The sequence below is a fragment of the Erpetoichthys calabaricus genome, chromosome 16, assembly GCF_900747795.2.
Source record: "Erpetoichthys calabaricus chromosome 16, fErpCal1.3, whole genome shotgun sequence".
NCBI lineage: Eukaryota > Metazoa > Chordata > Cladistia > Polypteriformes > Polypteridae > Erpetoichthys > Erpetoichthys calabaricus.
This window is the reverse complement of record NC_041409.2, coordinates 77,284,900-77,298,953: the sequence shown is the minus strand read 5'-3', so window position 1 is coordinate 77,298,953 and position 14,054 is coordinate 77,284,900. Positions and strand designations below refer to the sequence as shown.

The 14,054-nt window shown below is 39.5% G+C and overlaps 1 protein-coding gene across 1 annotated transcript in view; it reads left to right on the top strand.

Annotated features, from left to right (window-relative positions):
* LOC114666415 (tryptophan--tRNA ligase, cytoplasmic-like) overlaps positions 1–11,457 on the top strand; it is a 31,488-nt gene extending 20,031 nt beyond the window's left edge. Inside the window, exons 5-11 of the mRNA XM_028821269.2 lie at positions 1,809–1,928; positions 3,550–3,732; positions 3,903–4,003; positions 5,110–5,222; positions 7,911–8,084; positions 10,652–10,792; positions 11,104–11,457. Of these exons, the coding sequence (XP_028677102.1) occupies positions 1,809–1,928; positions 3,550–3,732; positions 3,903–4,003; positions 5,110–5,222; positions 7,911–8,084; positions 10,652–10,792; positions 11,104–11,262 (991 nt within the window). The 3' untranslated portion in view covers positions 11,263–11,457. The remainder of the gene's footprint in view (positions 1–1,808; positions 1,929–3,549; positions 3,733–3,902; positions 4,004–5,109; positions 5,223–7,910; positions 8,085–10,651; positions 10,793–11,103) is intronic.
* Positions 11,458–14,054: the final 2,597 nt, after the last annotated feature.

The window sequence follows — 14,054 nt, the reverse complement described above, 5'->3', positions numbered from 1 at the left end:
GATGTTCAATCGGATTCAAGTCTGGGCTCTGGCTGGGCCACTCAAGGACATTCACAGAGTTGTCCTGAAGCCACTCCTTTGATATCTTGGCTGTGTGCTTAGGGTCGTTGACCTGCTGAAAGATGAACCGTCGCCCCAGTCTGAGGCCAAGAGCGCTCTGGAGCAGGTTTTCATCCAGGATGTCTCTGTACATTGCTGCAGTCATCTTTCCCTTTATCCTGACTAGTCTCCCAGTCCCTGCCGCTGAAAAACACCCCCACAGCATGATGCTGCCACCACCATGCTTCACTGTAGGGATGGTATTGGCCTGGTGATGAGCGGTGCCTGGTTTCCTCCAAACGTGACACCTGGCATTCACACCAAAGAGTTCAATCTTTGTCTCATCAGACCAGAGAATTTTCTTTCTCATGGTCTGAGAGTCCTTCAGGTGCCTTTTGGCAAACTCCAGGCGGGCTGCCATGTGCCTTTTACTAAGGAATGGCTTCCGTCTGGCCACTCTACCATACAGGCCTGAAGGTGGATTGCTGCAGAGATTGTTGTCCTTCTGGAAGGTTCTCCCCTCTCCACAGAGGACCTCTGGAGCTCTGACAGAGTGACCATCGGGTTCTTGGTCACCTCCCTGACTAAGGCCCTTCTCCCCCGATCGCTCAGTTTAGATGGCTGGCCAGCTCTAGGAAGAGTCCTGGTGGTTTCGAACTTCTTCCACTTACGGATGATGGAGGCCACTGTGCTCATTGGGACCTTCAAAGCAGCAGAAATTTTTCTGTAACCTTCCCCAGATTTGTGCCTCAAGACAATCCTGTCTCGGAGGTCTACAGACAATTCCTTTGACTTCATGCTTGGTTTGTGCTCTGACATGAACTGTCAACTGTGGGACCTTATATAGACAGGTGTGTGCCTTTCCAAATCATGTCCAATCAACTGAATTTACCACAGGTGGACTCCAATGAAGCTGCAGAAACATCTCAAGGATGATCAGGGGAAACAGGATGCACCTGAGTTCAATTTTGAGCTTCATTGCAAAGGCTGTGAATACTTATGTACATGTGCTTTCTCAATTTTTTTATTTTTAATAAATTTGCAAAAACCTCAAGTAAACTTTTTTCACGTTGTCATTATGGGGTGTTGTGTGTAGAATTCTGAGGAAAAAATGAATTTAATCCATTTTGGAATAAGGCTGTAACATCACAAAATGTGGAAAAAGTGATGTGCTATGAATACTTTCCGGATGCACTGTACATAGAACCAATTTAAATTGACAGTCGACCAAAGACACGTGTGTGTCTTTGAGTTCTTGTAGGAGAACTGAGCTTCTTAAGAAAATCTCACTCCAGTACAGACAGAAAGTGAAGACTCCACACCGATGGCAAGTAGGTGCAGGAATAGGACCCTAACATTGGCTCTGAGAGCATCAGCAATGACCACAGAGCCCCCATACCGCATTTGTATTCATGTGACAAAACAAAATAATCTGCTGTCATCAATATGTCCTCATGAACACATACAGTATCTATCTTCATAAACGAACTTCCGTTTTCTGCTTTTTATATGTCAGTAATGCCTCACTCTGTAATGAATTTGCTTGGACAGTTTTGTGTTTGTGAGCTTGTTTTGTACTCTATTGTTATCCTTTAAAACTGACAAATAAATAAGCTTTGAAGGAATATATTGATAAACATGATTAGTTTTCCTTATAGGGTTTGCTGCTTTTAAAACATATTGTCACATTACCCCCCATAAATAAGTCTTGCTAGTCCTTTTGAGAAGTGATCCTGTAAGTGATGTGCAACAAACTTGTTGTCTCCTAGAGATATGCACCAGATTCTGGATGCCTATGAAAACAAGAAGTCTTTTTACTTGTACACTGGCCGAGGACCCTCTTCAGAATCGATGCACGTGGGTCACCTTATTCCATTCATTTTCACAAAGTAAGTTGATATCTTTACACTTGGCTAAGCTTCATTATGTGGGCAACCCTTTGAAGTTGGCCAAGTCAGAGTTCATTAAGTGTGTGTGGTTTTAAGAATTACTGTTTTACTAATATATCTGTAGTACTAGGGTGTTGTACCGTGTTAGCCATTATGAATGTAGAGAAAAGCCAAGCAAAATGACACCTTTTATTGGCTAACTAGAAAGATTACAATATGCAAGCTTTCGAGGCAACTCAGGCCCCTTCTTCAGGCATCTTGCCTGAAGAAGGGGCCTGAGTTGCCTCGAAAGCTTGCATATTGTAATCTTTCTAGTTAGCCAATAAAAGGTGTCATTTTGCTTGGCTTTTCTCTGTTTTACTAATAAAAATGATCACTCCAGTCATGTAAACTAAGATTAAAATTTCATATCCAACGGATAAAAATAGGTAGAATTGTAAGGGTGTGGGTAAATGCAGCACTTCTCATTCATTGACCAGAATTTAAATATCTTATTTTCATGTGTTGAAAGGTGGCACACAACATGTTATAAATGAGACTTTCTTAGATGAATTATCACTGTAATTTGTCATAGAACAAAAAGATGGTAGTGCTAGCATGCAACAATACAAGTCATCTGCTTTATAAGTAGGGATGCACCGATACCGAAACGGGTATCTGGTATCGGCCTCGATACCACATTTTCTAAAGTACTCGTACTCGTTAAAAGTCCCCCGATACCGGGGACCGATACCACGGTCTGAGAAATGTCTATGTTTGAGCGGTGTGTAAGGGGTTAATCACAGGCGCCGAGTGCCCGCCCCCAGGCCCCGGCTGCAGCTCAGAGCGGGGAGAAGGCGAGGCGAGACATGTCAGCCGTGTGGAACTATTTCAAAGTGAATGAAGACGACAAAACAAAGGTGGACTGCAAATTGTGCTCAGCGAAATTGTCCAGAGGAGGCTCAAAAGGTAGCGCATTTAACACAAGTAATTTAATCAAGCACCTAAAATCCCAACACGACAACGAGTACAAAGAGTTTACCCACGCTTCTAAACCAACACAACCCACGCTGCAGCAAACTCTTGCAAGACGAGAGAAAATGTCCAGAGACAATCCACGTGCTGTGAAAATAACACAGGCAATTATCGAGTACATTGCACTGAGTGACCAGCCACTCTCGGAGGTAGAAAATGTGGGATTCCTGCGTCTCCTCCATGTTCTGGAGCCCAGATATGATGTCCCAAGCCGCCGCTACATGACTGACACGGAGCTGCCTAAACTACACGACTCCGTGAAAAAACATATCCACAGCCTACTGCAAGCCTCCTCTGCGTTTTGGACAAGCAGTGTTAGCCCCGTGTCGCTAATTAGCCTAACCTCCCAGTGGATAGACGAGAGTTTCTTGTTTTTTTTGTTAAATTATATGACTAAAGCTGTTACCTGTAAATTTAAATCATGTTTTTATTAAGTACTCGGTATCGACGAGTACTGAAATGCAAGTACTCGTACTCGTACTCATTTTCCAAAAAAGTGGTATCGGTGCATCCCTGTTTATAAGTATTAGATTGTGTGGAAGTTTTAGAGTCGCAAAAAATACATAGTAATTAAATTTTTCATGACATCTTATGTTGTTTCCCCCAGGTGGTTGCAAGAAGTGTTTGATGTTCCCTTGGTCATTCAGTTAACTGATGATGAAAAATATTTGTGGAAGGACTTGAAAATCGAAGAATGCTACAGATTTGCTATAGAAAACTGCAAGGATATCATCGCTTGTGGGTTTGATGTGAACAAAACATTCATATTTTCGGACCTGGAGTACATGGGGTATGTCAAAATGGTTTCTTTAATTTCCACATTAGATTTGTAACTTTATCTATTAGAACTAAAGGGACCCTGTTAACTTTTACAGTTTTCATAGTCACTGTCGGAGACCTGCTGAGAAACATGCCTGTGCTTTTTAATAAAAAACACAAAATAATTACTCTACTTCACAGAGAAAGCCCTGGATTCTACAAAAATGTGGTAAAGATTCAGAAGCATGTAACATTCAATCAAGTGAAGGGAATCTTTGGTTTCACAGATAGTGACTGTATTGGTAAGCTTGATGTACTTCTATTTGTTTGTTTTTCAAAGAATATTTTCTTTACCAGGAGACAGCTCATTTAAATAAACCAGATGAGCTACTGAAGAGAGCTCAGATCTCTGTAAGCACAGTGGCGTCTTGTCACATAAACCAGACATTTTCTGTTTTTGCTGTGTTCGTATTTCACTTACCCAAAATACCAAATTAGCATAGAATTACAACTTGCATCACCCCTTTTTCAAATTGTGTATATACTGTGAATGTCATGACCATCTTGCTTTAATGATTTAAACTACTGTGTATACAGTTGAAGTCAGAGGTTTACATATACTTAGGGTGAATTCTTTAAAACTCACTTTATAACCCCTCAACAGATTTTATACTAACAAACTATAAATTTGACATACCGTTAGGATTCGTATCCTAAAATGTACAGCATGTAAACTTCTGACTTTAACTGTAAATAAATATCCTAAAAAGACAATGCACAATAGTCCAAGATGGTTATAAGCAAACTGTTTATTTGTATAAGATCCACCTAATTATTTAGAGTGATGCCCTAATCAGAATTTATAAACTGAGTATGTCAGGCCAATGATCTCCATTCTCATCAGAATGTGCCAGTCACGTTCCTTATTATAAAACAGTACTTTACACATGGCTATTGTTGCACGTCAATCTGGTAATTTTTGTAAAATTTTAATCCTGTGGTTTTCCCACAAATTCTTTTTACCAGAATAATTATTTGGACAACAAAACATCTAAAAATCATTAACACACTTAAGATCATAGAACTTCAAGAGCCATTGTTTTTCCACTTAAGAGAGGTCTAAAAGTGAAATCCAAAATTAATAACAAAAATTTCTGCAGAACATCACAAGCACTCCCTTGATCGAGAATATTTTGAGTCTAATAATGAACTGTCCTAAAACAAAACATTCAAAGTCTTGTCTAAAAGGTTATAGAGCAAATCATTCTTGCATGTAAACAATTGTAATACAGTTCTGTACTTGCAAAGTGTCTTGCGAATGTGTCTACTATAGAAAGGCACACTATGAAATAATTATCAAACTGGTTTGACTCATAAATTATTATTTCTACACAATTATGCATTCCAGGAAAAATCAGCTTTCCAGCAATCCAAGCAGCTCCATCCTTCAGCAGTTCATTTCCACAGATCTTCAATGGCCGAAAGGACATTCAGAGTCTTATTCCTTGTGCAATTGATCAGGTATCTGCATCTGTCTGCTGCTTTTAAGTTGCTGTGTATACATGAATTAAGATATCTATTTTTATTTAGTAAACAGATGGCCAGTAATGTAGTTCTACTACTAAATATTTATTTTGGTTTTTTGAACCTTTGTAATGTTGGCCAACCATTCCATCTCCAATCTGGTTCATAGCAAACTGGTACAGGTTGAAATCGTTCCACCAAGCTACCTTTACATAAACTGCTTTGGAACCGTAGTGCATCATCTGAAGCCTGCTGGCTGGCAAAATCATACTTTTGCCGAGTTGATTTAATTGCCTGGTTGTTAGGGAACCCAATCCAGGGCTCCCCGGACATTTTTCATTAATTAAACTGATGTAATTCCCGGGAAAATGGGAACGGCCAAGCTCGCATATATAGCGTGTAAAAGTATAAAAATCGATCAAGAAATAACAGAGTTATCGTTGAAAATAATTAAGGTGGCACCATTGTTGCAGCTTGCACTTCATCAGACAACAGCTTTGAACAGCAACTTGAAATTGCAATGCGTCAGTCTGTTGCATCTGCATTATCTGTGCCAAGAAACCTGCCATCACAGAATGATGGCAAGAAACTGGATGCATCAGTAAAAGCTGAAATGGCGGTGTTTCAGAGCAACGGCAGGCGCGGGCATTGTTTAGAACAAGTGTATCAGTATCTGATGATTGTGCCGCCTCCTTAAGTGGAGACAGAGTGTGCTTTCTCAGCGGCTGGCGTACTAGTATGCACGAAGGTGCGCTCTTGTCTGTACGACCGCACGCTGGACACGTTGTGCTTTCTACGCTCTTACTACCGCAACTAAAGATACATGTACTTACATGACGGCATGAACTGCTTGTAGATAAGGTTAGTCTTTTATTTGTGTCAACATATTGCAGTAGTTTTATTAAAAATAAGTGGCGGTCGTTCTAAAACCGTTCACATGTGAGATGCCCGTGCACTGTGTCATTCCCGGGAATGACATGCGGGATTCCCGAATTCCCGGGAATGGATTCCCTACTGGTTGTGTTTAATGAAGTACAATATGAAAAGTGCTGTAGAAACAAATGTTGCATTTTCAAAACTAAAACTTATTATTTTATACATATAAATATGCACAATAGTAAAATAGTGTATCATCCACAAGTCCTAAAACAGCAGGTATATACAGTATATGACATTAGTTTACGAATCAACACGTTAAAAGTCTTCACTCACCTTTAGAGCTCAAAAACTTCCAGCATCCTGTATGACACTGGAAAATTCATATTTCTTTTTTGCATTTTCTAGTGGTTATGCTTCATTTGATGAGCTATTTGACTGAATTGGAAGCAAATCACAAGTATGACTACATAAGAAAAAGTGTCAAAGTAATACAACCCAAAATGTAGAATAAAGCAAGTAGGAAGTGAGCTGTTTACAGTTAGCCAAGCTTTCAGGTATAAATCTGTAAACTGTACCTCCCTGTGAGTTAAATACTGAAATGTTGAAGAGGAGAAACTGTGGACCATCGCTAATCCTACACTATTTCCTCTTCAAATTTACTGTTAAGTATTACAGTAAAGGAGATTTGAAAGCACCTGCCGGACTCTCATTTGCAGTGGATTTTAAAACACACTTGATGTTTCTCTATTTAGAATATTTTCATGAGATATTGTTTTTCCAAAGTCCCCAAGTATTCTACTATAAACGCAGATTCAATATTACATACTATTTCAGTTTCTATACCTTTGCTTCAGTGACTTTTACATTGACCTTTCTAGACTGCCTTAACTAGTATAAGGCATTATCCAAATTATTCTGCCCACAGAATCATTTGGCATCAAACCAGCATGTCATATTGAAACATTTTTCTTTTGAAAGGATGGGAATCTTAATGGCAGGGGTATTTGTCCAGTGTAACACCACTGGAACTACCTGGATACGTTACCATTGTGAACTGGGTTTTTCGATTCATGAATGTAAATGCCAGGCATAATTGAGTTTTGCTGTTTGCTGGGTAATGCTACTTCCTAACAATGCTAGAGAACAATTGCGTGGAGTTTGCTTACTCTCTTCCCAGTTTTGCTGGTTGGTGGATGGGCTCCAGTATTCTTGTACAAGAGTCAGTATGTGTGTAACTCATCCTCCTCCCTACCTGATGATCTGAGGCCAGCATGTCATGTGTTTGTTTGCATGCTGCTTTATATTAAAGAAAAATAAAGTGTGTTGTTCTACACCACAGTCTCCTGGGGAGCAATCTGAGCTCAAAAGAAGCACAATGCCTGAACAAAGATATCAGGAAAGCCTTCCCCATCACAGTGCGAACCCTGAACACGTTGGTAGCTGTTGTGAAAAAGAGGACGGTGGCAAAATTGGATGTCATTATGAAAAATCCCCTTCAGTAGGTGCTCTCTTGGATCCCTTGTAGCCATAGGCTGATCCCACCACCTTGTGCTAAGAAGCACTTCTGGGAGTCTTTTATACTCACTGCTATCAGGCAATTCAGTGCTTCCATCCCATGTACTCAATAAGTTTATTTATTTATTTATTTACTTATCGATTGATTGATTGGCCATATGATCTGTCCTGTGAGTCTGTATCCTCGTTGTTTTATGTTTCTGTGGCTGTATGCATCTGAATTTCCCATTGAGTTTAATAAAGTTTATCTAACCTAATCGAATTATTGCCTGTGTTGTACTGCTACTTTAGGACCCCTACTTCCGAATGACCCGAGATGTGGCCCCGAGAATTGGCCATTCAAAACCTGCTCTATTTCACTCAACATTTTTTCCTGCTCTCCAAGGAGCTCAGACCAAGATGAGTGCCAGTGACCCCAACTCCTCCATCTTTCTCACTGACACAGCAAAACAGATCAAGAACAAGGTGAGTACAATTAAATCAAAAAAGGGGAATATCACTTATTTTTCACCCAGAGCTGTTTTCAATAATGCACCAATTTATAGGAAAAATGCAGCTACTTAAGAGACACTTTGGTTTACTCAGAATGCTTGTCAACTAATGCTGTGTTGAACAGTATATTGACTTTGTTGATAATAATAATACATTTTATTTATATAGCGCCTTTCCCATGCTCAAGGCACTTACAGAATATAATAAAGAACAGCAGTGTATACAGTATATAGCATTGTACAAACCAGATAAATAAATAAAGAAGATTAAGACAGTGAATTCTGGGGAAAAAAAAAACAGACAACATAATTGATGGTCTAGCACACACACACACACACAGGTCACATGAGCATCTTGACAGAGAAGTAAACTGAGAGAAGGGTAATAAAGTCAGGTAGAGCTAAAAGCCTTCCTGAACAGATGAGTTTTGAGTTGTTTTTTAAAAGAATTTGTGGAGTCAGGTGACCTGATTAATTTCGGTAGGTCATTCCAGAGTCTGGGCGCTATACAGCTGAAGGCCCTGTCACCCATGGAGTGTAGATTAGTGTGGGGCACAACAAGATTGGCAGAATCAGAGGACCTTAGTGGGCGGGCAGGCACATAGTGATGGAGAAGGTCACTGATGTAGTTTGGCGCAAGGTTGTTTAAGGCTTTGTAGGTTGTTAGTAGGATTTTATATTCGATTCTGTAAGACACAGGGAGCCAGTGAAGACGGAGCAGGATGGGTGTGATGTGCTCGCTGCTGCTGGTTCGAGTAAGGACTCTTGCAGCTGAGTTTTGAATGAGCTGGAGCTGTGATATAAGATTAGAAGGGGCACCTGCCAGTAGGGAATTACAATAATCGATGCGGGATGTGATAAAAGCATGGACAAGTTTCTCAGCATTAGGGAAGGAGCGAACACGGGATATGTTACGGAGGTGAAAGTAAGAAAGTTTCTTAATGTGATTTATGTGGGCGGAATAAGAGAAGGAGGAATCAAAAATGACACCAAGATTCTTTACAGTAGAGGCAGGTCTGATGAGATCACCGCCAAGATGGACTGGGAAGGAGCTCATTTTATTAAGTTGCATTTTAGTCCCAATTTGCAGGAGTTCAGTTTTATTGCAATTTAATTTTAAAGAGTTCTGCTTCATCCAGGTTTTAATTTCACTAAGGCAGGCTGTGAGCTGAGAAAGCTCTGATGAAGTTCTGACAGCCATCTATCTGTTTCTTAACAATATTGACCTTTTTTGTTTTACTATATAATTAAAAGCCATTTTATCTCTGGCTTTTTTATTAAAGGCCCTCTGACTATTTGATCCCTTCCACAAGATGTTAGAAATGTTTCAAATGTCTTTTAGCACTGAGCTATTGATATGGAAGCAGCTGGTCTGTTTATCTTTATTAATGATTAACCACTGCATAGTTATATAATCTACAGAATAAGCACCTTTTAGCAAAATTCATCAAGTGACCACTGAAAAGTAAACCTACTTCTAGTAGCCAACAATGGATAACGTCAATTCCACCCCACTCCTTTCACTTGAAAAAATTGATTTTTGCTATATAAGAACTATTGTTGAAAAGAATTCCACGACAAAAACATCAAAACTGGAGAAAAGACTATTACGTTTTCATGAAGCAATTTTTAATAATTACTAACATCTTTTCCTGTTATACAGTTATACTAACAGCTCTGGCTAACCAGGGTTTAATATTTAGCGTTAGCTCACTTGGTTTCAACAGAACTCAGTAAGTTTGGTTAGAAACATGCACACCAGTAGCCAGCTGGAGGTCATTTTGTAGGGATCTGGCAGTGCTCCTCCTGTTCCTCCTCTCCCAAAGGTCCTGCTGCTGGGTTGATGTCCTATGGCATTGTCCAGCTCTCCTCGTCTCCTGGTATCTCCTCCATGCTCTTGAGGCTGTGCTGGGAAACCCTGCAAATCTTCTTGTGACAGCACATATGAATGTGCCATCCTGGAGGAGCTGGACTACCTGTGCAACCTTGAATGGGCTGCAGGTACCGCCTAATGCTACCAGTAGTGAGAAGGACACTAGCAAAACACAAAACGGAGTGGTGGCTCTGAGGCTAGGGATCTGCACTGGCAATCAGAAGGTTGCTGGTTCGAATCCCATAAATGCCAATAGAAGACTCTGCTCTGTTGGGCCCTTAAGCAAGGCCATTAACCTGCAATTGCTGAGTGCTTTGAGTAGTGAGAAAAGCGCTATATAAATGCAAAGAAGTATTATTATTATTAAAACTAGAGAAGAATCAGACAGGAAAGATAAGGAGAGTGCAATTGTTTGTGGCCACCACCTGCACAACCATTTCCTTTTTGGGGGTTGTCTTGCTGTTGCCTCTCCAGTGCCCCTGTTTTCACTTTCATTTACAATCAGTTCTGCTTCCTAACTGGACAGGTGGATAACCCTGAAGATTAACTAGCTTGGTGTTAGACCGTGATGATTAAATGTTCGTTTAGTTTATTTGAGTAGTGCATATAAACTTTAATTCTGAAGGAAAAGAAATAAATTATTGGCAATCTTGACCTTGTACCTACAGATTAACAAACATGCTTTCTCGGGCGGTAAAGACACAATTGAGGAACACAGAAAGTTTGGTGGAAACACAGATGTTGATGTCTCCTTCATGTATTTGACTTTCTTCCTGGAAGATGATGAGAAACTTGAACAAATCAGGAAGGTCAGTACTGATCTCAGTAAATCTTCAAGGAAGGAAATGCACCAAGGGTACTAATTTGTTTTGTGTTAGCAATATGTATAGCTAGCGATATATATACTCTGCATTCTTAGGCATGGATAGTTTCTAAATGTTAAAATGTTTGAATGGAGGGGAACTAAATATGCCTTTAATTACAAAATGAATTTTGTTTAACGTTATGAAACCCATAACACCCGATTCGAGTTAGAGCTGCTCCCTTACTTACAAGCAGCTAGAGATAAAAGTAATTTTTTAATCACAGTTAAAGATTTATTTCATTTGTTTCCTCCTAGGATTACTCAAGTGGAGCACTCCTAACAGGCGAACTGAAGAAATACCTCATAGATATTTTACAGCCCCTAATAGCAGCCCACCAAGAAAGACGCAAGCAGGTGACTGACGACGTTATCAAACAGTTCATGACTCCAAGAAAACTGGCTTTTGATTTCTGAACTCTATTGTATTATTTAATTGTACGGAGTATAGATCCTTTTTTAAGTTAGAAAGTAAAAAACTATATGTTTATCTTTTATCTGATAAGAGGAAATATACTTTGCCATGTAAATCTTGTCCTTCAAGTAATAATAAAGAATCCAGAAGAGTTTACCTGTGTCAGTGCAGGTAGCACTCCAGTAGCACCACAACCAGACTATCATCCTGTGAACTGTTTTACCCTCCAATGACACACATGCAGTTGACCACAATTCTGTCATTTCTAAAATGACCTTACAGTAATTGGTAAGTGTGAAGAAGACTTTTAGACATGATAAAGGAAATCCACTTTTGAGATTTTTAAAGTCAAAATGACGATGGCCTTATGGAAATTAAAGAAGGGCCTGACATTAAAGGATACAGATTGAGGGGTTTAAACTACTCTGAAATATTTTATTCTGTCCTTTCATAGATTCTCTTCATGAATTGGGAGTAAGAATATCTCAAAATAATAAGAAATGGGGATTGGCTTTAAAATGATTTAAGAAAAAGAATAATTTTCTCCTGGCACACCATCAAAATTCAGAATGACCCTGAAAATGTTGCTCAGTATAAGTGGTTGTAACTGAATAACTGGGAACATTTTAGCCACTTCATTTTTTTCCTTTAGTAGGTAGAAAATTGCCACATTTTATATGCAACTAGTTCAAAAATATATTTAAGACAAACAAGGCAACATACTGTCTCCATTTTGGAACAGGAGTAAAAGACCTATGTTCACAAGCTTTGGGTAGTGACTGAAACTGAAAGAACTAGTTCATGGATACAAGTCACAGAAATGAGTATCCTTTGCAGGGCGTCCAGCCTTAGAGATGGCGTGAGAGGAGCAGCTCAAAGTACAGCCGCAGCTTCAAGTTGAAGGGAGCCAGTTGAGGTAATTCAGGCATCTGATTAGGATGCCTCCCTGAGGAGGTCTCTCTGGCATGTCCACCTGGGAGGGAGACATTGAGGGAGACCCTGGACATACTGGAGAGATTCTATCTCTCAGCTGGCCTGCAAAGGCCTCAGTATCCCCTCAGTGAAGCTGGCAGAGGTGGCGGGGAAAAGGAATGTCTGGGCATCGTTGCTCAGTCTGCTGCCCCCACGACCCGGACTCAGAGAAGTGGCAGAAAATATATATATATATATATATATATATATATATATATATATATATATATATATATGGGTAAAAGAAAAATGGACACAATCAGTGTGCAGTTTCAATGAGGAAATCTATTTTTAAAGAACTGGAATACCACAAATGAAGAAGTCCATGAAATGATGTGGCACAGCAGCACCCTCTTCTTTAATCAACTGCTTCTGTGCTAAGTTGCCATTTTTATTTTTTATAGATAGATACTTTATTAATCCCAATGGGAAATTCACATAAATTTTTATTGAATTTATTTATTTTATTTTATTATTTTAATTGACTGCTGTGCTTTTGTTGTGTTTCAGAGGTTGTCAGTCTTTATGCTAGAAGACTCATGTGGAAACTGACCTTTGTTCTGCCTACATTTCTTAATCACAAGCCTGTTCCTAAAGTTTAATAAGGCGACAACAATTGTTGGGTTTTATTTCAAACGACACTGAAGGCTTTTTACTCTCTTATATGTACTTAAGTATTTTTTTTCACTTTTACATATCACGGGTCACTGACTGAAAATTCAGAACTGTATTTGTTTTCATTTCCAAAAAAAAAAAAAAAGCAAATGGTTAATACAAAGGGTGGCCATTAAATAATGAGACTGATGCTAGAACTTAATTTTAATGAAGAAAAGATGTATTTCAATCCCTTCAATATACTCCACTCCTGCTTCTACACACTGCTTCGTTTTCATCTTCCACTGATCAAATCCGTGCTCTTTGCTCGAAGTTATCTTCCATCAGTTGTCTTAGAAGTGTCGTTTGTCTTCTTTTTCACCTCAGAAAATGACTCAAAACGGGTTATCGTGAGTGTAGACTCGACTTTAGGGAAAAGAAATAAAGTCACATGGAGTCGTGCCTGGTGAGTGGGGAGGATGTGCAAGCACTGCGATGCGATTCTCAGCCAAAAACTGCTTCACTGAGCGGGCTGGTGCATTGTCCTGATGAAGGATGAAACCATTTTCTCACACCTATGGCTTTTCTTTCTTTCTTTCTTTCTTTCTTTCTTTCTTTCGTAACCTGTCTGTAGTGGTGTTGGCTCAATGTTGCTTCATCTGGAACCCACTCCCACTAAAATTACAACCTTAATGTCAAAGAAAACAATCAACATGGCCTTGAATAGGACTTGCTTTGCTGTGCTTTCTTCTGCCTCGGTGGCGAGGGTGTTTACCGATGTCTCAGGATTGTAGTCGAAGCTCCAGGTCTCTTTACAAGTGATGACTTTTTTTAAAAAAGTTTGGTTTGTTTCTGTTTGCCCCAAAATGTCACCACAAATCTGCTTGCGGCTTTTTTTTTTTTTTTTGGTTGGAGGTCAGAAGGTTCGGGACAACTTTTGCACAAACTTTTTTCATGTTCAGATGGTGTATTTGTGCAGTCACTCTGACACTGGGCCAGTAATCATTTTGAACACATTCTTCAACTTTTTGCACATTCTGGTTGGTGTTTGAAAGGAATGCATGGGCGTCCAGAATGTCTATTCATCTTCGACACCCTCTCAAACTCCAGAAAATCTTTTGTGCCGCTTGTGTCTTGCACATGTGACGTGAATTCTTCCCAGTTAGCCTCAGTTGTCATCTGAAAAGATTTGGCAGTCATTTTGTTCCTTTTAACCGAAATTTTCAAA